At 36.1% G+C, this 25,599-nt stretch overlaps 1 protein-coding gene across 9 annotated transcripts in view; it reads right to left on the reverse strand.

Annotated features, from left to right (window-relative positions):
- Positions 1–15,017: 15,017 nt before the first annotated feature.
- evx1 (even-skipped homeobox 1) overlaps positions 15,018–25,599 on the reverse strand; it is a 153,983-nt gene continuing 143,401 nt past the window's right edge. For 2 of the 9 annotated variants that reach the window (XM_073930503.1, XM_073930501.1), the window contains exons 3-6: positions 18,065–18,700; positions 17,110–17,209; positions 16,980–17,034; positions 15,022–16,649 (exon numbers count right to left, since the gene is read on the reverse strand). In XM_073930503.1, coding sequence (XP_073786604.1) covers positions 16,113–16,649; positions 16,980–17,034; positions 17,110–17,209; positions 18,065–18,431 — 1,059 coding nt within the window. In that variant the 5' untranslated portion in view covers positions 18,432–18,700 and the 3' untranslated portion in view covers positions 15,022–16,112. Of the gene's footprint in view, positions 16,650–16,979; positions 17,210–18,064; positions 18,701–25,599 lie in introns of those variants that run through there. The other 7 variants (XM_073930506.1, XM_073930505.1, XM_073930500.1 and 4 more) reach the window with 4 other exon arrangements.

A 25,599-nucleotide genomic window follows, 5' to 3' on the forward strand; every position in this document is an offset into this window, starting at 1 on the left:
TGCTGAATCTTTTGTGAGGTTGTCTCAAGATGGTTAGCTGACACACATTCTAGGCTAAATGGTACATAATCGACTCTGTTTTTCCTTGTGTCTTTGCAAGCTAGATGAGTATGCTATTGCATTGAACAATGTGCCTGATATTGTTGTTTGTGTTGTGGATGACCGAGAATTCTTTGTAGATGCTGTTTGTTTAGTCAGTCATTTTTGCTATTTTTGATATTTCACATCAAGCCATTGTTGTTATGCAGTCCAATCTGTAAACTTCATCCATTACAAAAACAACTTAGTCATTTTTTCTGTTAAATTGCAATGATAATAAAGTTATTTTACTAATCGTGGTTCACAAAAATTGTTATCATGATAAAAATATGATTAATCATGCAGCCCAAATTTTTGTATTATCTTTACTATATTGTATTCATTCTGTATTGCTTTTTGGTTAAGTTTTTTATTTGACAGAGCTTTTTAACCGAGCCCAGGTAATTAAACTCAGTAAGAACTTGGTGACATTTTTTGGGTGTTAGCTGTGAGTCCAGTCTGCCACAATTCCAGCAGCGCCCTCTGTAGAAGAGTAGGATGGTCCTCCCAAGACCCTCCCAAAAGATGAGATCAAAACATCATCTTGGTTGGCTGCAGTATATTCCTGGTGAGGATGAAGCTGGGTGTAAATCATCTGCTGGAAGGTAGTAAGGGCCCTGTGGAGGCAGAAGTGAAGTAGGGCTGCCCTTTGTCACCAATTCTGTTTATAATATTTATGGACAGAATTTCTATGTGCAGCCTTGGGCTGAAGGTGTTCTGGTTCGGGGAGCACAGGATTTCATCTCTGTTATTCGCAGATGATGTTGTTCTGTTGGCTTAATTGGACATGGCCTTCAGCATGCTCTGGGGTGGTTTGGTGCAGAGTGTGACATGGACGGGATGGGAATCAGCACCTCCAAGTCTGAAGCCATGGTGCTACAGAAAGAGATGGCTTGCCATCTTCAGGTTGGGGGAAAGTCCTTACCCCAGTGGAGGAGCTCAAGTATCTTTGCGTTTTGTTCACGAGTGACGGAAGGATAGAGCATGAGAAGTGAAGTACTGCCAGTGGGCACCAAGGATAGATAAGGTGGTTTATCTCCTTGGCAGCAGGAGCAAGGAGGACTTGTCTGTACCCTTTAGTGAGGTCAACCGTGCTGAAAAATCAGGCTAAAAATGCATCATTCTGGAAGCTCATCCACTTTGGGCATGGGGTACCAGTCAAAGCTTGATATCCCCTTAAGATTTCTGTAGTCTTTGCAGAAGAAGATGGTGCTACTGGGCTTCTGGACCATGACAAAAGGGCTGGACATTGGGCTGCATGACGGTTTGATGACCCTCAACACCTTCTAGATCTCCTCACTAGCCAACTAGCCAGCCAGTGAGCCCTTCCATCTAATAGGGTCACTGCAGTATACTACAGGACAACAGGTGCGGTGGAACTTTATGGTGGATTAGGGGGGTACACTCGGGCTGTTTAATAAGCACATGCTTAAACTGGCTTACCAGAGTCTATAGCTCCGTCTTCTGGGTGGCCGACAACCCTTCACTGATTTGGACCACTGGGCGAGTGTTTTAAGTGAGAGCTGCCTGCTGGCTGGGAGGGGGATTTCACTGTTTTTAAAGATTGACATGGTACAGCTGCTCTTCCTGGCAGTGACAGAAGCAGAAATTGACTTTCCCTACCCTCTCCATAATGGTATAAGGGCCCTTACAAGTGGCCAGAAGGAGGTGAGAACTTGGAGGTGGTGGTGGGTAAGAATATAACTTGGTCACCTGGCTGTAATTCTCCGGCTTGGGCTGCTCATACAGCCTTCTCAGCTTTATGAGTGGTTTAAGTGAGAGTTGCCTGCTGGCTGGGAGGGGAATCCCACTGCTTTTGAAGATTGACTTGATTTTCATTTGGGTGTTCTTGGACCAAGACACGACTCAAACTATTCACTCTGTACCTGTTCAATGACAGTGCAATGTGGAATTGGATCTTATATTATTTACTAACTAAAATCCACTTAATATGGATTTTTATAACTCTGGATCTGTTTCTTATTATTTTTGGACACATTTTGGACCTTCAAGATGAACTCAGTGCATTTCCATCAAGGCATCCCGGGATGGTGAAATATAATTAGGTAACCTGGAAGTGGGCAGGTTATACAGACAAAAACAAAGACAGACAATCCAATGCACATTTTCAAAGTAGAATAACTGCCTGTTTTTCAGATAACCAAGTGTATGTATGTGTACATATGTAACTCATGTAGCATATTTCTTACATTTTTTATGTTTAGTAGAATCAAAAATACTTTAAATATTTTTACTTTCAAAATTTCCTTTTCATAGTATCAGCAAAACACTTCATCAGACAACTGCATACATTTGATAACTTACATTTAACAAGCCCAAGTTACATGCTTTCATCGTCCCAGTTAACTTACTAGATTAATAGCTAAATAGTAGCTTGACTTTAATTTTGATTTCTGAATTCCTCAAACTCTTAACACTTTATCTGTGCACATTAATCATTCTGCAAGCTTACGATTTTCATTTTAAATTAATAAAATTGGTATTGACAAAAAAGTATTAAACTATATCCAGTCCTACTGTTTTTCTTTATCACTTATGTTATGTTGAAGGCATTAAGGTAATTCTTATGGTTCCATTTAATTAAACTAAGCAGAAATTTGGTTTACATTGCGGGCAGTTAGTCAGACTTGTTTCCAGTGCATGTTGGACTTCAGCAGGGCTGCCCTTTGTCACCAATTCTGTTTATAATATTTATGGACAGAATTTCTATGTGCAGCCTTGGGCTGAAGGTGTTCTGGTTCGGGGAGCACAGGATTTCATCTCTGTTATTCGCAGATGATGTTGTTCTGTTGGCTTAATTGGACATGGCCTTCAGCATGCTCTGGGGTGGTTTGGTGCAGAGTGTGACATGGACGGGATGGGAATCAGCACCTCCAAGTCTGAAGCCATGGTGCTACAGAAAGAGATGGCTTGCCATCTTCAGGTTGGGGGAAAGTCCTTACCCCAGTGGAGGAGCTCAAGTATCTTTGCGTTTTGTTCACGAGTGACGGAAGGATAGAACATGAGATTGGCAGGTCATGGTCATGACCCAAAGGACAAGATCTCAGATACAAGCGGCCAAAATGAGTTTCCTTCGCAGAATAGCAGGGTGCACTATTATAGATGAGTGAGGGAGGAGGTCTGTCACCCGGGAAGAGTTTGGAGTACTGCTGCTCCTCCACATCGAGAGAAGTCAGCTGAGGTGGCTCAGGCATCTGTTTCAGATGCCTCCTGGATACCTAACTAGGAGACTTCTACTTTCTGGACCCAGCCCCAGAAAAGTGGAAAAAAATAAATGAATGATCTTTATGAAAGATCCATGCTGCAGTTTTTTGTGTTCTGCCCTTAAGCTTTCGATGCCAGTTACTGGTTACTATTTAGAATAGAAACTAAACTTTATACCACAAAAGTGGAGCTACACTATTAGTAGTGTGCAAAACAGCATGATGTTTGTTGTAGTATCATCAAAATGTGTTAGTTGGCAAAACAGGTCCATGGAAAGAGTGCGTTATATTCTTACAACTTTCCGAATGGATATCCTGTAAAGTTAAAATTATTTACATAATTTACTTGTATAACAAGCACTAATTTATCTTTTGTTAGCAATTTTCAGAAAGGGTCAACAAGTAAATCTGTTTAGTGTATTAGGATTTTTTAATTATCTTCTATATTACATTTGTAGTAACAATAGCTGCGGACAACTCTGCCAGTTTATACTGGAAGCCCAAAGTTGTGTATTGTAGATGGACATGGCAACACTGACACACACACACAATATCCTCTTTAACAGAGCACCTTGAGGCTCTATCTATCCTCTAAAGCTCATTGATTCTGTCAAGCGTCAGATGGAGAGGAGTCCATTCAACCACCTCTCTCTCTCACTTTCTCACCCTACTTCTGCCTTTACCACCCCAACATGCACACTTTTTTCATTCTACCTCCCCATGCATCCATTCCTTCACCATTTTTCTCTTCTATTATTGCCCTTTTCATTCCCTCTCACTCACTTAAAATCAATATTGATTATTATCTTTTAAGAGTCATGTCCAGTCTGCAGCATAGAGGGAAAGGGGGTGCGTAGCTGTATTTTATTTTTTCTCATCATCATCATCATTTCTACTGTGCAGGAGTTACTACTTATCAGTAAGCATAAATTGCAAGAAGAGAGGAGAAAAGGAGGATGTAAGGGAAATGAGGAGAAGGAGGTGGAGAGGAAGCCACACAACCTATAGGGTAGCCCATATTGATTGCTCTTATGAAGTGAAAGAAAAGGTGAACCTTTTTTTTTAAATAACAGATTCTAATTTTCTGTTTTAGGATTAATTCCATTACGTATTTTAAAATGCATGACAAGCACAATAGTATGTATAACATGTTTTCTTCGAAAGGTGTTTATATATTGTGTGTGCGCGCATGTGTGTGTGTGTGTGTGTGTGTGTGTGTGTGTGTGTGTGTGTGTGTGTGTGTGTGTGTCCTTTCATGGCTGGTGCTCCATCACACTGTTTCTGATTGGCCCATGATTACTATTGACACTCTGATGATGGACATGAATAAAAGTGACTATGATGAGATAAGACTTTACAAGGCTATCTTTCACCCACCTTTAACACAGACTGTGTGTTTGAAGCTAGACATTCAGAAGCCAGGGAATGACAATAGAGTTAAAAGAGAGAGATGGAATGCCTCTGATAGATTGAATGTAGATGACACTTAAAAATTCAAGGTCATCCATTAATATCATACTTCATACTGTTCTATGCATTACTTTGTCGCCATTTATGAATTTCGTGCATGTAAGGGAACTGTAAATCTGCTTACAGTGTGGTTTGTGGACTTGTCTTTAAATCTGATCCTGGATGTATTGTTTAAAAAAAGGAATGGTCTTGCAAAAACAACATTTTCCAGTAGGTCAAAGTAGGTCAAAGTGAATCGGAATAAAGAGAGGATAAAATAGACTGAGAGAAGAGGTCAACTGATTGTACGAGAGACCTATAAAAGTTCCATTAACCTGTTCAGAGTTAAGAGTTTGTTCAGCTTAGCTACAGACAACTAGAACAAACAGAACATCACCATAAAACCAAACACACATACTTCTGTCTTCAACATAGTTTATCTGGCCGAGCTTAAAGCTGTGCATTTCCTCTGAATGAGTCACAACACAAAGACGCCAGAGGTTTGTATGTTCATGATTTAAAGTGCTTGACTCCCACACTTAAGGTGAGTGGCTCAAACACAAACAGTGAGTTATCTTTAAAGTTGTCCATTAAAGATGGAAATTCATGTCCGCCCTCTACGCTTTGATCTCTTTTTATTTTATTCTCTCTTAGGGCTGCACAAATTGGGAAAATCTGACATTGTGATATGTACATTGCGATATGAATACAATTTCACCATTTGACTTATATAACTTACAGTACATTCATTTGGATTGATTGGGATGATTCTGTAGGGGAGTGAATCATGCATTAAATATAAAAAACAAATTACAAGTTGATAAAAGTGCTTGTTACAACAGAGCAACGATAAAACGAAATGAACAGTGCTTATATATATATATATATATATATTGGAGCCTAACACTTAACATAAATAACACTGTCACCTCACAATAAGAAGGTAGCTGGTTCAAGTCCTGGCTTAACCAGTTGCCATTTCTGTGTGAATATTTTCAGGAAATCAGAAAAACCAACAAATAAAAAAATAAAACGTAACTGCATATAGTCTTCATTTGTTAATGATTCAACGAAATTAATCTTTGATTAGGGTATAAATGGTAGTGTTTCATGTGCCTGAATTGGTTAAATTCCTGACATGCTCATACAGTTACAGGCCTTAAAAACACTTGCAAACAGACAATAAACTTTCACTCTATTATGGCTGAACTCTTTTGTAATCTTAACTCTAACTTTTGCAGTAGTTAAAGTGGAAAAGTTGAAAAAGTTAAATAAAACACAAGTTATATATTTTAGTGTATAAAATAATAAAACTACTTTACTGTATTACATAAAACGTTTTCTATTTTACCCTAAAATTGACATAAAATCTAAGCAAAACATGTGAACAAGTTATACAATAATTCAAATGTTAAGTACAAAAAAAAATTATCTAAATAAGATTTTGTTTGGGCGCAGTGCCAAACATTACGATATATTTTGATATTATGATAGGAACCATATATTTTCATTCTTTTCACAATATTTGTAAAATAAAAATTTAATTCTAAAGTAGTTTGACCAGTTGGGTGGTATTTGATTTGAATTTAATCTCTAAAAACAGTTTTAAACCTGTGGCGATAAAACAGGATTTGTAATAATTGGAATAATATTCTTAGTACTTTTGCATTTTTAGATTTCTCATAATATTTTAACTTGTTCAGAGCATTTGATTTCTAAAAATATAGAATGGATATTATCTTTTGAGGTTTCTAACTGTTTTTTCATTATTAATTAAATAATGTTTATCATGTAATTTAATTTGTATTTATATAGCGCATTTTTTTCATGTATGGGCATACAACCAAAGAGCTTCACAATCATGAGGGGTGAGGGAGGGTGTCTCCACACCACCACCACCAGTGTGCAGCATCCACTTGGATAATGCAACGGCAGCCACAATTTACCACACACCAGCTATGGGAGAAGTAGAGAAACAGTGATAGAGCCAATTCAGTTGGGAAGGCATGATGGATAAGGGCTGATAGAGGGAAATTGGGCAGGACATTGGGGTTAAACTCCTACTCTTTACGAGAAGTGCCATTTACAAGTCTAAGTATCCACAGAGAGTCAGGACCTCAGTTTAACGGCTCACCTGAAAGACACAGTATAGTGTCCCCTTCTCTTCACTGGGGCATTAGGTCTGCATTAGGCCTTAGCCCTGCTGGCCTCACTAACATCACTTCCAACAGCAACCTAGTTTTCCCATGTTGTCTCCTATACAGGTACTAACCAAGCTCAGCCCTGCTGGCTTCATTGCGTAACTGGTCTTTGGCTACAGGGTGATATGGCTGTTGGTATTATTATTAATCCTTCAAATTATTAATGCTTTACAAGTCCAAGTATCCTTGTTGCAACTTAATAAATAATTGTTGCAGATTAACATCTATGAACAACCATCCTCACTTATGATAACTACAGGAGAGTAGTTCGCACTACCTTCGCATTATTGCAGTATTTTTTCTAATATCTTATATGTGACAAATGGTTGATATTGAGACCAATATTTTTATTATGTACCTAAGGGCAATAAAGTCAAAGACAAGCCGATCAAAGATTGTGATGTCATCATGTTTAAAATGATTATGCAAAATTGCAAGGTGATGCAACATTTGTTTCATTTAAATTTATTACATATATACATTTTTATGAATGTAAAATTGTTTTTTTAGCTTGTCAATTTTGGATGAATTAGCCAAGGTGCTCATAAACAATGATTGGCAGAGGTACATCATACAATACATAGGTCTCTGCCAATCATTGTTTATGAGCACCTTGGCTAATGCAAAGCCAAATACCAACTAAACTTCTCTGATCACATTGCTAGAACTGCTCAATCTTGCAGATTTGCACTTTATAACATCAGAAAGGTTCGACCCTTCCTATCTGAACATAGCTCAACTCCTTGTTCAAGCCCTTGTTCTCTCCAGACTGGACTATTGTAACTCTCTACTAGTCGGGCTTCCAGCTAACTCTATCAAACCTCTTTCAGAACGCAGCAGCACGAGTGGTCTTTAATGAACCTAAAAGAGCACATGTCACTCCACTACTCATCCGTTTGCACTGGCTGTCAGTTGCTGCTCGCATCAAATTCAAATGCTCTGATGTTTGCTAACAAAGCAACTTCTGGCTGTGCTCCTCTTATCTGCTCTCACTTCTGCAGATGTATGTGCCCTCCAGAAACTTGCCATCTGTGAATGAACGTCGCCTCGTGGTTCCATACCAAAGAGGGAAGAAATCACTTTGTCGAACTCTCACATTCAATGTGCCCAGTTGGTGGAATGAACTTCCTAACTGCATCAGAACGGCAGATTCACTCGCTGTTTTCAAGAAACGACTAAAAACTCATCTATCTAGTCTCCACATTCCTTCTTAATCTGCAATTCCCTCTCTGGCTCCATCGCTAACTGTACAAAAAAATATATATTACTAATGTTTTTGCTTCTGACACTTTACATACCTGAAACTTGTACACAGCACTTATTCATTGTTGCTCTAATAGTTGTGTAAAGTGCTTCCTTGTCCTCCTTTGTAAGTCGCTTTGGATAAAAGCATCTGTTAAATGACTAAATGTAAATTTCTCAGGACATTGACCAATTTGTTGAAGCTGGACAATGTCTTTGTCTTGCAGTGCTTGCTCAAATCTATTAGAGCCCTGCTTTGTCCTTTCTGAATATTATGACATGAGAAAAATAAGCTTAATACATCCGCAATGAAAGTTTAAGGAAGGTGCTTAGCTATTGCACATAGCTCATGTCTTGAATCTTTAACAAAAGCTAGGGTATAGAGGCAGAAAACCAGGACAGCCCTGTCATGCGCCAATGATTCTTCTGTCAGTGTGCGCCTTGTCCTATTGCCTTCTGGGGGTTGGGGGTTGGAGCATATCGGACACAAGTAAAAAGGCCAGAGAGCTGTAATGAAAACACATCACTTGTTCCCTGGTCTCATCATCACACACATACAGTACTTGCAGTCATGCTGTGTTTCACCAACAATATTACATTCTCCTTATACTTAAAAATTCCTTTACTGTCAACAGAGTATAAATGGTCTTCGTAATTGTGATTAAGAGCATTCCTTGTACTGTACATTTTGATGTCCTGTGATAGAGGACTGGGAAAGCGCAGAGTTTGGAGTGGTTGCTGTGCAGTCCTGCAGAATGGTTGTTGAGTAATAAAGCCTACTGCTGTAAAATAAAACGAGGTGTGGAGAGAGCTGGAGAGCACTGCAAAGCTATTGGCTCCCCAAGTCATCATAAAACAATAACTCGCTTCCATAAAACAAAGTGCTTATTAAATTATTTTAGACAATATTGCATGATTTGGGTACTTTTCAGTTGAGCTTCACTTTTGTAGCTGTATGAAAAAATAAACTGAAGAATAACTTTTTGCACAAGTAGTAGTGTCATACATATGCTTAATTTTGATAATTGCTGTAAGTGCGCTTTTTAAAAAATGTAATAAAGGCATTTGCCTAAATGCATGCAGAAATATATACGTAAAATAGCACTTCAATCATCCCTTATAAAATCTGGTTATAACTTATACATTTTCTCAGTAACTAACAAACAGCCAAACTGATTTGTCTGAACACTGACAGATGTTTAAACAGCTCAATTGCTGATTGGTGCAGAGATATAAGGATAGGGTAAAGTTATACATGGTAGAAATATACAATTAAGCATGATGTTGACTTTTGGTTTAAATAGTCGATTGCAAAAATTGCCTTTTGTGCTTGTTTCAAATACATCCTCAGACCCTCAAACAAAATGTTTTATTTCCAAAAGGAAATGTTTTTCCATTTCTGTTTTCATTTATGTGCACTTATACAAATAGCATTAATCGTATTAGCAGATTTCATCTACTAGTGAAATTAAAACATTAAAGTGTATGTTTGCGTGCATGTTTTCTTTTAACAAAGACTGAAATTAAATTAATTGAAATAAAATATACTATGGCATTTATTGCTATTACTTGTTTCAGTCTGTTACTTGTAAAAGAATCTAAAACCAAATTACATCTAATAGTCAGCACAGAGACATTATCGCATTCCTTCTTAAGTGCATGGAACTGTCAGTTTAATGTCACCAAATTCAATATTGATTTACTTTTAAAGGTGACAAATCAGATTTTTTTAATGTGTAAACACACACACACACACAAACAAACAAACAAACAAAAATGCATGCATTTTGATATTGAGACCTGTTTTGGGCTCCATTCATATGTGGAAGTAAATCAGATATAAATCAGATATGTGCCAATGTGACTCATGTAAACAGTCAAATTACATTTTCTGAGACATTGCATTCTGCCTGTCAGTAAAATTATGACATTTTAGTAACCGAAACTACTTCGGCAGTATATTGAAATCATATTATTATCAGAAGCTTGTGTGAAGGACATAAATAACCCCCGTTTAAGCATGTTCTAACACTCATTTTACAGTATAAGTCACAACTAAAAGAATGTATGACTGAACAGTCAAAATATCAGATTGAATAAAGCCAGAATTATTCTCTATAAGGAATCATGCTTTTCAAAAGAAAACTTGGGTTAAACTTCTTGATTTGTATGGATTTGTTTATTTTTTGATCCCTTCATTCATTTATTGGAGGGTTAGAAATCTTGCTGATTAAATTGAATAGTAAATGTCTTCATTTGTATTTCGAAGATGAACTCATTTATTCTGTATTTGGAACGAAAGCGAATAACTAAAGACAGACTTTTAAATGCAGCTTCAAGACTGATAGAAGAATGTAAAAACATTTGCCTAATTATAATATGATTCTATCCATTATGTTACTAGTTTATATTTGCCATTTCATAAACATAAAATGTTTCCTTATCTAACTCAGGTATACCTCTGTATCCAGAAGTACATGCAGAATTACTCATAAGCAATTTGAAACGCTGAATGTTCCAATAAAATCACAGCACCGCATTTTTATTTCTTACCTTCTGACCTAGAGTTGCAGGTACTTGTTTCTCATAATTCTGTTTTGTGGATTTTGTTCCTCAGAAGTTATTTATTAAGGTTTGTTAGTAAGATGTGTATACTTTAATCAGTATTCAAAACAAACTTCTTGACAAGGGCAATGTTGAACCATAACCAGAAGTGATTCCAGAAGTAATTCTGGTTCCATTGCAGGTTGAACACATTGGCCTTGATCTCTCTTTCATTCTCTCTCACTCTAATTGGTCAATAAAGAATGTGAGGGATCGGCTGGATGCTTTTCAGATATGTGAATCCATCAGTATTGGCAATGAAGAGCTGGACAGAACTTCTAATACTGCTGCAGTAGATCTATATAGAACAAAACAAAAGAGAAATAGAAGGAGGAACTCCACCTTTTTATCTAAATTATTTTTTCAAAGCAATGAATATACAGTATAATTTAGATTGACTGAGTATCTTACACTAATATGATTTTGTTAAAAGATTTACAAAATATTCTAACACTAAGTAGTTGTGGATTTTGACAATATCCTTCCCAAAATAAACATCTAAACTAAATGTAGTTTGTTTTTCTTTTTTTCCCCATGAAACATATTGATCACTGCTTAAGGTAATGTGGAGATGCTAAAACAGTTAGATTTTGATGGATATTATGCTGTGTCTGGAGTTTTATTTCTCATTTGTATTCAAATCTGCAACTTTATTCTTATGATAAACGTTTTCAGTTCCGGAATAGACACTACACATTTCAGATATCTTGTACATCTAGTTCTAGTGTTTAAGGCTCCGCTAATATCAGGTGTATTGAATAAAGTATACATACAATAGTAAGTACCAGGATTGGCACGCTGTTTTAAATGATCATTTTAGGTATCTGTTTGTTTTAAATCTATACACTTGAAAAATTTAAAAGAAGAGAGGTCTCTTAGAGCAGGACTGAGATGTGTTTGTGTGACTATGCTAATTAATAAAAACTCTCTTTATCTTTGGATATATTTCGAGAAATGCATATTACAGTGTTACATTTCCTTGTAGAGCAAATGCTAAGTATAACAGCATGCCTTTTGTTTAAAATATTATAGCTATAGACACTAAGGAAATGCTTAAGATATTTTTAAGATATACTCAAGATTAACAATACTCCAATAATCCATTCAAAGCTTTATTATTGGACAACAGTTTTTTTAAATCAGGGAACTCACAACTGCACTATAGATTTTTATCCTGTTTTTAACTCCTGTCCTTTGTGCTTCAGCTTTGAGTTCCCCAAAGTGACCGACATGATGCTGTTTATGTAATTGTTTGCTTAAAACAAGTTGAAAATTATAATATGTAGGTCTTATAACCCACAGAGTAACTGGTGTAAAAGCTCAACCTTCAGAGATATTTCTGAAACATTTGGATGTCTGCGTGTTATCTTATAAGATAGCTAACATTCAAACATGGCCATAAGCAGAGATTTTGAAACAAATGATCTACCTTAAAATTGGTGCAATTTTTGTAGCATTTCTACGTTCTTCAAATTATTATTTTTTTAAAATCTTTTTCGAACAGCTTGAGTATTGGATTAAATTCAGCTGAATCGTTTTTGGGAAAATAAAAGGTGCTAGAGTTTTGACTATTGGATGGATTCTTCAACTGTAATAGCCTACATGAAAAGAGGAATCCTATAAAGTTAACAGTGAACTATATGCATATACAAATAGGCCATAATTTACAACAAGATTGTATTAGTTAATCTTAGTTAATGCATTTACTAACATGACTAACGTGAACAAACAATGAACAATACATTTAATACGGTATTTGTCCATGTTAACTTTTGTTACTGAATGCAGGTTCATTGTTAGTGGATGTCACGTTAACTCTTGGTGCATTAATGTTAACAAGCAAGAATATGGATGTGGAACTATGATCAATAAATCCCGTACTAGTATTGTTCATATTTGGTTAATGTTAAACACACTAACTAATGTAACCTTATTGGAAAGTGTGACCCTTACAGGCATAATAAAAAGACGTGTACTGAAGTAATAGGCCTATGCAAATCAGTTCTATATCAAATAAGACTACATATTTCTTGTTTGTTTTTTCCTTGAATAATTTACAAAGTATTTTTTATGGTGCACTCGATGATCGTAGAGCTGCCTGCATTTTTTCTGCCTGGACGCATTTTCGCCTTTGCATCATAAATAACGCCGAGATGCCACAGGAATATGACTCACGCACACCCGATTGATTTAATGTGACCTCTTCTTTCTTAATGCTATTGGATACCTATTTAACCAGATGAAGGCTCAGATTGTCGCATACACTTGTGCATTAATTCCTCATTCATCATCATTACGCAGTGAGCGGTCCATTCACGCCTTGCAACTGCCTGCTGTAAATTAGAACGTAAACAGGCTTTTAAACAGTCGCCTCCCTGAGATTCGCTCTAACGGACAGATGCTCGGTACCGCCCTTGCCTTTGATACAAAAAAGTCAAATATCATTCTCACAATACAGTTATTCAGCTCTTTGCAACGTAATAATTTGACTGCTTATATTAATTTGCATGTGTTTTATTTGTAAATTATGGACTTGCATACAAAACTCCAAAAGGTTGAATCTGAAATTAAGATTAGAAGTGGAACAAATGGACTGGTTTTCTATTTACCGCACATGCTCATTGGTGCCGGAAAAATTAAGAACGCACATAGAATGTTATATTTTTGGTATCGTACAAGCTCAAACTTATTAAACTGTAAATTATTAGCCTCATGTAGTAGCGTATTTATATTTTTTTCCTTTTATTTACCTAATTGTCAGTTTAGACGTTGGCCATACATTCGCTATGCAATTTTATTTAACAATTGGACATAAATTCGTCTTTGACTTAACTGCTCCTGTTTAAATGGCATATTATTCCAAACATATGCATTTTAATCAACTTGGTCACACTTACAAGAACTGCCTCCAATAAGGCCATCAATCACGTGCGCAACCAGAACCTGACGTGGTTCGTGCATGTGTGTGGGAGGAGGTGAATTATTTGGCCAGGCGAACATTTTGTTAATAAAATAGAATATGAAAAGAGCAAATCAAAACATTTAATCTTAAACAATAAAAAAATCGTGTTTATATAGCTTGAAAATTACTAAGTTTATACGGTTAATTAAAGTAATTAATGTCTTTGTTGTTTTATATAATTGTTATTTTTATTATTGTATACATTTAGCGGCTCTAACTACAATTCTGAAATTGCCAATTGGTTGTCCACTTGTTTTTCGTTTTGTGATTATGCTGGAAGAGACACGTTTAATATCATTTTAATATTATAATTTGTCTTTTAGTCGTGTGACACTATCCAGCCTTCTCTATTATGTCCAGAAAACTTCAATTTCCCGCTCCAGGTGCCACAATTACGTGGACAACCCAGATAATTAATGTTAGTTGATTGGTGAGGTGGAGGCATCATCGATCTTTCTGCACTCCAATGTCTCTACAAGACATTCCATTCCAATCTTTATATTAACAGCGCCAGAATATTGCTTGCAAACGGTGCCTGGGGACTACTTAATAGCCAGTTCAAATCAAGAGGTCCAGTTATACTCAAACTATTACATAATTTTCACTGTTTCAGATTAAAATAATAGAGGGCACACACGACATAAAAGTGACACTTTTTAAGTAATACAAAGGCTGCTTTCGTACTGTTTTGTGATATGCTGCTTTGGTACTTTTATCTTGTATTATTCGTTCATTCATTCATTCTTTCATTTTCTTTTCGGCTCAGTCCCTTTATTAATATGGGGTCGCCACACCGCAAAGAACCGCCAACTTTTCCAGCATTTGTTTTATGCAGCGGATGCCCTTCCAGCCGCAACCCATCTCATACACACTCATTCCTCATTCACACATACATACGGACAATTTAGCCTACCCAATTCACCTATACCACGTCTTTGGACTATACCCGGAGAAAAACCATGCGAAAAGCAGGAAGAACATGCAAAAACCACACAGAAACGCTGAACCAATTGAACCAGCCGATGCTCGAACCAGCGACCTTCATGCTGTGAGGCGCAACTGCGTCGCCATTTTGTATTATATATTATACATTTTCATTCTCGCATTCTTCACATCTGATTTTGTCACTCTTTTGTCTTTCAGAAACTCATTTAAATTGTTTAATTTGAGGAATGTAGCTGTTTCTTGTTCCAGCACTAATAGTTTAGAAAAATCATTTTCAATACCACTGGTTGCTGAGTAAACATCAGGCAGTCGTCACTTTTTGAATTGATTTATTATGAAATTCATTTTAATAAGAACACTGCTGACCCATTTTCGCGCTTTTTCCATAACCAGAAATCAACCTAATTTACCAGATTATGAATATGTAAACTGTACATTAAAGAACTTAATGCAAAGTTGAATTTAAAATACACCATTGTAAGAAAATACAGTCAATAAATAATGCCACTTATGTTGATTAATTTGTTATTTTACTTATGCATGGATTTATTGTATTGTGTGTCTCAGAGACATGGTGAAGCCGACATCAGGGCAAGAAAGAGACGTTTCGGGATGGGGTTATTCAGTTGAAGGTATTGGGGTAAGACAGGCATGGCTGGCTTGCCCCAATTTGCCGCGTGTGATTGTCCAATGGGTCTCTAGCGCATGTTCTCCCGTCAAGCCAGCAAGCCTCGCATGGAGCTTCTTAATCCGATCCCCTGACGCCTTGTTACCGGTTTGGCAGACAAGTCTCTGAACGTGCAGCATTATCATTAATTCAACATTCAAAATTTCTCCCTTCCGAATACATCACTCCTTAATTTCCCTCGCATCTGCACATTTCGGTGTGCTGCCGGGACCGGGTGTTCGTGGAGGAGGAATAATGAGCCAACCGTGCTCGGTTAACAAATCCCCTTGTTAAAAAAGCTAGATGAAAAACATCGTTTAATGTGAAAGAAACTGCATGTGGGTCAATTTGTATGGGTATGAAAGTGTATAAATTATGACAGATTTCTGCACTCTCCTCCAATAATATCTTTACAGACGTTTTCTTGTATCCCATTACAGTTTTGTGTATAGGGTGTAGCCGACTCAAAATGTATTAGAGTTAATATGATATTGAGCACTATCAAATGTTTTTAAAGATTATTTAAAGGTCCGTGTCCTGTTAAAATGGTCTCTGTCTGCACAACATGTAGTTTCTAAATTGGAAAACATCCACAATTTGGAAACCTTTACTAAAGCTGATTGCCATAGTTTTGTGCAAGCTGCTTTGAGTAGTTCATGCGTTGACTTATAGATTACTGCCAAAGTGCCCAAAGCTGATCCGAATAATACCAGAAAAAACCGTGGCCAACTGCGCTTTGCTTATCTAGTTAGTGGCACTTCCTCCCTCTGGTCCAAAGACACCGAAGATGATTTGCTGATGACTGCTGGCGAGAAAGTGAGGAAGGCCTCAGTCCTGGTCGTGGGCGAACACGAGAATTCTGCATTATTGGATCTATGTTGGAGCCCGTTTGTTTGACTGGAAGCGTGGCAAGCAAGGCAGGAGCATGGACTTCCACCGGGACCAAGCCCATGACCCGGGCTGGGGTACAGTGATGGGTGTCTGAAGGCGCACAGCAGTTCAGGTCGCGGGTATGGATGCGAAAGCACCCGAAAACTATCCAGCGAGCGCAGGGGATTTGAGAATGGACCCGCAGTGGCAGTGGCTGAACCTGCAGTCACACTGCTTAGTGGAGAATAGTAAGGAAGGGGAAGATGAGATTGAAATGGATAGGGCAGACTGCCCGTTGCTGCAGCATGGCTCATCATATAGGTGTAAAAGGCGGGGTCGGCAGGATGCGGCCAGGTCATAGCCAGACGCTGTCTCTTGTCCTTCATGCGACGGTTCTGAAACCAAACCTGTAGCAAAATAGACATAAGGCAGATGCAGTAAATAATGAGGCCTGGTGCATTTAAACCCCCATTTAAATGAGCAATAATAAAAAAAATGCTCACAAATACAGGTCTCAGAGTTGGTGTTGCTTTATTTCATATTGAATTGTAATTATTTTTTTTTTATCTTATTAGTTCTCGTTATTTGATAAAATTGATTGTATTGTTTAATTGGGACAGCATTGGCAAGGATTACTAGGCTACATTTAGCTTGTAGGTATAAGGTCATCCCTATCAATAGAAAACGGCCTACTTAAAACGGTAATGTCAAATAGAATCGGACTTGCAAAGCAATACCTTTATTGTGGTTTCAGGTAAATTTAAGGCAGCCGCCAACTCGCATCTGCGTGGCCTGGACACATAATTTTCCCGGTAAAACTCTTTTTCCAGTCGAGCTATCTGCTCCCTCGTGAATGCTGTTCGATACCTTCGCATCTGGTCAGAGCCATAGTTGAGAGAACCGGGGACTGAGCCAATCTTGTCCACACCGACTTCCTTTCCGTGCTTCGGCGAGCCCATTGCCAATCCTTACAGAAAATGAACATTAGTATTTAAATAGCATCTGCATAAACTACATGGGTACTGCTTATCCACTGAAAAAAAATAAAATGCTAAAAAGTGTATTATTATTTGCATTGTTACAACAAATTAGGAAAAATATGACTCTGAATAACATTTAAAAATAGTTTTACTGAATAAATAGCTAAAATTAGAGCGCAAACCCCCATGACAGGTTCAGAGATTGAAACGACATTTTATCAGATGTTTTTCTATCATGTTTTAAAATATAGCTTGAACAAATGACAGGGTATGAAAATACATTACATGAATTACTGGAGATTCGGTGACAGTTTATATTTAGCAGAATAATATGACATAATATATAACAATGTATGCATTTCTAAAAATGCCTATCTTCATTCGTTAGTGCATCCTTACATTCTTAACGATGACAAACAACATTTAATTTAACATTTAAATATTTAAATGTGCACTGTAATATGTTAACAATTGTACTGTTATTTGTAGCCATTTTTAGAATTAATATTCTTAAACATTGCTTTTGTAAACAGCAATTTCAAAAAAAGTTGAGATGCTGGAGATTGGTGTAAGATGACGTGACAACTTGTTAAAGCCCGGGGAACACTCCAGATACCTGGTAGCCTTAATTGACTCTTTAATTTTCAAAATCTTGCTACAACGTTACAGGTCCTGACAACCGATCGGGCTTACAAGCAGTGTGCTACAAATAGATTAAATAAGGCAACATTGTAGCGCGTTCCTCACACCAATAAAATGTGCATGCAATATAAGAAAATACGAATAAACATAAATGCAAACAAAACAAAACAAAACAAAAGGCACTTTCGTAGTTATTTTACCTTGTCCGTTTGGATAATCCATGCTTTCTGGAGTACAGCTGACATCTATTTCCTCATAAAGGTCTGATTCCGCATCTGAGCTGCTAGCGTCTTTGTTAGGGATGTCTGACAGGTCTATGTCCGGCAAGGAAGGCTTGCTAGAAAGTGTTACATCTCCGTACTTTGCACTACGGTGTCCTTTTGTCGCGTCATCCACTGAGCTTTGCGAATAAGGCAAGGGACTGAGTCTGTTCTGGGTAATCGGTTTGTCCGGTAGCTTGCGCAGGGGGTCTCCAGGAGCTTCCGTCAAATTAGAGCCGGTTTTGGCAGAAAGTGTGCCAACTTGACTACCTTCGGCGCGCATCATTATTTCCTTAGCACTGTCCATAACCGTTAGACGAGAGTAGAGGGCCAGATCACCCGGAGCTTGGTAAGAGTTTTGAGCAGCAGACGCAAACGAGGAGCAGTGAGATGCGAGCGCTCGAGAGTGCTGCACGAACTCTGGGAGGGATCACCATTGCCCTCTCTCTCCTCACGCGCTGTCATTCTTATTAGGGCAGTCGTCATAATATAAGGCTCAGTGACGACACGCGTCGTTTTAGAGTAAATAAACAGAGCAGGAGGGGTAGTCTAGCAGAAATAGAGGTGAATTCAAGGCTGTAACAAAACATCAACAAAGGATGGAATAAGCGACAACGAATTTTAATTTATTGTCCGTTTTACGCGTTTAAATGACAAGACTGCACTTTTTGATTGCGTGACAACAGTATTATTTGAATGAATTTGGTTCATATGTTTCTCCTTTAGAAATGTAATAATTAGCTTCTTGTCAATTTGATAATTAAAATTAATATAATCCTGTCAAGAGCATTTTTGTTTCACTGAAATAATTTACACGTCAGAGAAAAAAGAATGGTTGAGGGCTTTTGGATGGAAGGAGAAAAAAACTGATGTCCATTAACGAGGGCAGTCAAGGTTTTTAATAATGTGACTGAACGAAGATATGGTCAAACCCTATCCATTATCTCTCTGTCTTGAGCCCATTTGGATAAGAAAAAGTCATAATGGCAGCCTTTCGGAATATATTAGCACATGTTCTTCGCAGACCAACACAGGCAGTACACGTTGGAAGACGTCAAACTGAACTGGAATATTCCAAAGATGAGGAAGGCTGTCTCTCCGCCATTGGCGTAATTTGAAGTGTACAAGTTCCATCTTTCTTTAACGCATCATCTCAGTCACGCTCTCTCCCTTTCACCCGCCCAAACTCGATCTTTCAAAGTGGTTTCAAGTAACGTGCAAAAAGGTCAGGTCCTCGTGGCCAGGAGTAAGAATAACAGGCTATTTGACATTTAACTAGATTTGTTTGAGCCTCGCCAACAATGCATATATTCTCACTGCCTGCTGGCGGGGAGGCAGCTGCACAGTACATTTCTGGACTATATTTCAATTTAGTCACTAGTCACAATTATAAGAACACGGTATTGCTCAATAGCACGACTGTTGTAGGTTATTTCCATAATTTAACATAATAGCTACTCGTAAATTCCCCGCATTCAACAATATATGAAAATATGTTATTTCCCCCTGTATATCAATGCTGTTGTTGTGCGCTTGTTGTAAATGGCATTGAATGCGTTTTCATTAAAAATCTTAGATTTTACATCAATATTCAAAGATTTTAATTTCTTGTTTGTCTAAACATGAAACATGGTTGTTTAAAGCTCTTAAAAAGAGCGGCAGACGGAAAGGGGCAAAGTTCAAAATTATGTTTTGTCTCTTGGTCGTTGAAAAAATCAACACTTTAATGATTGTAGGGATTATTATGAGCTTGGGGCTCCAGGAGACGAGTCTGCCGGGTATCTTATAGCATGCAAAGATAAACAAGCTCACTGCTTGATTTTAGGGAGGAGGCCGTCATTTTTCCTTTGATGTTTCAGGCAGCAAAAAAATGCAACAAGCCGTAATAAAGTTTAATTTATTTTAAAGAACATGGCTTCAGGATGTTTAAACTTTTTTGGTGACGCAATATAGACAGCTAGCTAAAACTGGCTTTTCCTATAACCGCACTTAACATTTCTGATACACCATGCACAGATCCAACAATATGATAATAACTTATAGGTAATTAGCTCGACTTCTTTATTTTAATAAAGCTACACGCAAACCAATCGCTCTGAAAACAAGCACGTGTTGCTTTTTCATGTTGTCATTAAAGAATAATTAAACGCTGCTGTTATTTGTCGACAGAGAGCAAGTAGTCCTTATATCAGATTAGGTGAAATGCATGTTTAAGGAAATGTGTAGTATTTTGTAGACGCCTTGCTGAGAACAACTTTTTATCTTAAATATTATCAATTAAAATGCAGATAAGCATTGCAACATTCACTACTTCCAAGTTCTCTCGTGTAGTTTAGCTAATGGGAAATGAAGGGATGATTTACAAGCGCTTAGACACAACCGCCCAAAGTGTATTATGCACGCATGTTGTTGAATGACGTCATACGCTCGTTTTTGTGTGGCTACGATGTGAAGCTTCTCTGAATCATCAAAGCTGTCCTCGTGCGCCCTCGCCTGATAGAAAAAATAAAAGCACTGCAAACGGCTCTCTCTTTCTCTTTCTCTCTCTCTCTCTCTCTCTCTCTCTCTCTCTCTCTCCCTCTCTCAACACACATTTTGTTCACTGTGAGTTTTCTTCATTTACAAAAAGAAAGTAAACGGCACGTTTATAATTCTGAAAGATATGAAACCTTACTGCTTATTACGAAAACGTGTAAAATGTAAAAATAAATTGAAATTAAATAGCTATAATAATGTTGCAACACATTGACATTTAACATTAAATATAAGTAGCATGCAATATGTATTGTAAAGGAAATTTTCTAGTTCACAGCTTTTTCTATTTACCACATAGGTAAAGTTCCACAAAGTAGAAAATATAGAAAATAAATAAATAAAGAACAAAAAAAAGTGAGGGCAACATAGATTATAATCATACAGAGCTATGGCAAACATAAATATATTTTTGAGCAAATATTGATGATTGTGTTTTCTTAAAAAACAGATAATAGACATGGAATAAACATTTGCTGTCATATTTCAGTTGTTTTAACATGATATTGTAAACAACTTGCAGTTTTTGAATTTGTTAATTCAACTATACACGGTATGATTTTACTGTTTGAACTAGTAAGTTGGCTCAGCTTAAAACATGATTAGTTGAGTTTGTCCTAACAAGTAATGTGTAATTGTGTTACCATGATGGTACTTAGTAGCTGCTTGAATGACACTACTTTCTATAGTGTTTTGCTTGTCGGAAAAGTTCTTTGTGATGATCACTGATTACTTATTCCCACTTGCTTAGTTTGTGTTTTTGCCTGTGTGACAAACATTAGATGTGTATAGATGTTAGTACTCTAAAACATTGGTGTAGAACACTAATGAAGCAGTACTTCAAAACATTAGTGTAAAACACTAATGAAGTAGATGTTAGTACTTCAAAACATTGGTGCAGAACACTAATGAAGTACTGAAATTCACCATAAGAATTAGATTTTTGTTTTATGGTTTCATTCACTTTTTTGATTGTATAATTATGGCAATTTCAGCTCTAACTTTTTTGTGTATATTTAATGGATTTTGTTTATGAAATGTGTCAGTTCAAACTATTTATTTAAAATGAGCTGAAACAACACAATTCATGTTTAGTCTCCTAAATGTTTAAGAAATATTAAGTACATTTATTCCTTTATATTGGCCCAACACATATCAATTGTGTGGAACCCAGATGAATTCTTGCAGCTGACTTTTCTAGTCATTGCAATTTCCATCATCCAAACTAAAATTATTAAGTGAAACTTTGTATAACTTTAAAAACTGAAACATAATGAACTTATTGAAATAAGTTAAATCAACATAAAAATATTTGCTGTCTTGGTCTTTTTTATCATATTTTTTACAGTGTGCAGATAATTTGAAAATGTAATTTAACTTAAAATTAACTTTGCAAGTTCAGGTTACTTAAAATAACTAGCTGGGTCAACTATTAACTAAACATTTTAAGCTGAAAATACTAAGTTTAGAATACATATTAAGACTTAACTCAAAGCAAAAAATATAACAAATTATTTTACATTGAAATAACAATTTTTACAGCATTGAGCGGTTTTGATCAGACTGCAAGGTATTTCAGTTCAAGGTCTCCACAATTCTAATTTGAAAAGATCCCACTCAGTTTTTGGTCTTTATGTACTTTTTGGGGATTCCTAAAATTTTAGATTTGTGTTTTGCATCAGGTAACTTTTATCTTTCATTTTTGTTGTAATTTGTTTCATCTCATTTGTTTGAAGTCTAACTGCATTATTGTCAGGGTGATGGATTTTAGTAAATGTTAGTAAAATATTGGGGCTCGATCACTGAGTCTCTCTTGTTATTGCAGTGTTTTATAACAATGAGTTTTAGATGTTTCCAGAATGTGGTAAATTTTTCGAGATGGTCGATACTTGTTAACCTGTGTCTCTCATTTTGTCTTTAGTTTTCATGTTTGGAAATGACATGGAAAAACATGCCATACAGAAAGATACTGAAGCATTAATTCTTGCTGTGCTAATATTCAGGGACAATATCTCTGTAAGACGTGTACTTCAAGTGCAAAGGTCATACATGGAATGTAAAATCAAACAAATGTCAAAAAGTGCACTAAACAAATGCTTCTGACATTATACAATTTTGGAAGATTCCATGGTTTAAAAACGTAAACCCTAATTTTCATTCACCCTGTAACTGTTTTGTGTACATTCCAGCACAACCAATAAACCTTTTTGTGGGCGGTCCATGCAGGCGTCCTTGAACTTTAAGCAATCATACATTTGTAATACGTTCTTGGAAAGCAGGCTTATTTACTGCATCCTAGACTTTAAACTATGACTTTAAACCAAGAATTAAAAATATCTGGACAAATGCAATTTTACAATATTCTGCATCGTTGTGTTTGAAGCTGAATGGTTTGCATACTGCATATTGTATAAATTTCTCACACTCTACTATTCTGAGAACCATACATGACAAGGAATACAAACAATGTTTTTGCATAAAAAGTCAAAAACTGCTTTTGTTATTAGACAATTCTTCTTATGTCAGCAAATTAATTTATTACTATTTTATAATACTATTTATATCTATAATTTAATGTATAAAGGTTATCCGTGTCAAGCTTGCTTGACTGTGTGTGTGTGCGTGTGTGTGTGTGTGTGTGTGTGTGTGTGTGTGTGTATGTGTGTGAGTGTGTATTTTTACATTCACTTTCAATGTGTGAACCGTTACCATCAGACCCTGCGTCCATTACAATGGACATCACATGACATCCCATTTTGAACATCCCATTTGGAACATAATTCAGGTCTGAAGGGATTAAGTAAGTCCTTTGATGGAATTCTTCCGGCTGGTTTCTCGTAGCCAGTCGACATGCCTGCAATGACGGACTGGCCAGCATGCATCGCTTTGTGTTTTCTTCCTTGTTAAACAAGGTGAATATAATTATCTGCCGCACGTTAACTGCACCAGATTCGCCCATGTGGTGCTTACAAACATCCGCTAAAGGTTTAACTATGACCAACTTGAACTTGACCATGATACGCATAGAATGTAATATACTACAGTTACACTTTTTACATTTAAAAATGGCAATAAGTATTTACATAAATATATGATATTTTAAACAAAATATATTTTATATATACTGATAATATAGAACTGTTGCAAAAATATATATATAAATATAAAACACATTCTACCGTTTATCTGCAAGTATTCAGCGAAAGAATGGCAGCTGTAATAGATAAAACACAGGCACAATGGTTGCTATTTATCGCTTTTCATGTACTAGGAGGCTGCGCAAATTTAAACAAAATGTTACGGGCTTTTTGTGCGTGAAATTCAGTTTCCCTAAAATACCTAAAAAGTACAAATTGATAGCTGGTACCTCAGTTTATATTAGCCTATGTAAGTACCTAAAAATACAAATATGTTTCTCTTTAGTTTTGTGGTACTAACAGTACAAACCTTTGAGGCGCCAATGTTGACGTTTTAAGATAAATGTGTGCCTATTTTAAAAGCTACGCCCCGATGACAGGTCTTAAGTATTTTGCATATTTTTAACTCGTATTTGATAAATACTTCTACGTATACGCAATTTTTTTTTGTTTGTCAAGAAGAAAATAGAATAAATGTTAAGAAAAATAAATTCGTTTACAGAAGTATTGTCGTCTATACTATCGTCTAAAATACTTTTACAAAAGTATTATCGTCTATAATTTTATTTAAAAACACTGAAGTAAACTAAAGAAAAACTTTTTATTTATAAATGTACTATGCTTTAACAAGGTGCTATCTTTAATACTACATTTAATGTTTTGTTTGAGCAAATTTCACAATATTTTGTTTTTCTATTCTGAAATGTCCTATTGTCCTACTGTTTATGAAATACGATACAAAGTTAAAATACTCTAGTATTCATTTAATTTTTAAGTTGAATAAAAATATTTTTTATTAATTTTGTCATATTGGATTATACTCTTAGAAAAGAGGCTCTTATAGTAACAATAATTATTTCGTTTAATACATTTGTTAAAACGCTATTATTACAAAATATTTAGACAACTTGTACGTCATGTTTAGATTTTAAAAACGAAACAAATTTGTAAATGTTAATAAACCGTTATTTACGATAAGTTTTGATAGTTCATCTTTTACAATGAAAAATAACACGCAAAAAAAAACATATAAAAATGTAAATCTGTGTTTTATTATTAAGCAATTCCAACCAACTTCTTCACTTTCCAAAGCGTTTGGCTTGATGGACCGTCCATTCACACCCAGATATTGAAATAAATTTAGGCTCCTATCATTTTGCTATTTTGGTGTGTTAAGAAATATTTTACTATAATGCTTTTTTTCAGTTTTGCTGTGTTTGAATGCATATTGTCGACTTGATGTTGACTAAGGAAGATTTAAAAACCTTGTGGGGGAACATTTCACTGTCACAATCGTGTTCTTAATCGTTGTCCATTAAACATTGTATTGCTGCCCACAGAAAACAGTTAATACGCTATATGCACTCAGTATTGCTTTCCCAATAGTCCACAATAGGGTACTATTTACCTTTATAACTATTTTGCTGAAAAGAAAATTAAAATAATCGTCATCATTATCATCAACAAAATAAATATAATAGTTGTAGTAACAGTATTGATATTAAGTAATAACTTAGCTTTGCAAAACTGTTATTTTTCATTTTATTTTCCAGTTCATAGTCGGTTATGTGTATTCTGCAGGCTGCTGTTGTGTTAAGTTTTAAACGTTGTCCAATAAAGACAACATATGCCTTCACTTTTAATTTTTATCATTACATCGTCATCGTATTTATAAAGTCGGATTTGAACTTTCAGTAAACAAACGCATCAGAAAATGCACATTATGTGTAAAGTGTGTGTGTGTGTGTGTGTATATATATATATATATATATATATATATATATATATATATATATATATATATAT

This window comes from Danio rerio, chromosome 19 (assembly GCF_049306965.1).
Source record: "Danio rerio strain Tuebingen ecotype United States chromosome 19, GRCz12tu, whole genome shotgun sequence".
NCBI classification, from domain to species: domain Eukaryota; kingdom Metazoa; phylum Chordata; class Actinopteri; order Cypriniformes; family Danionidae; genus Danio; species Danio rerio.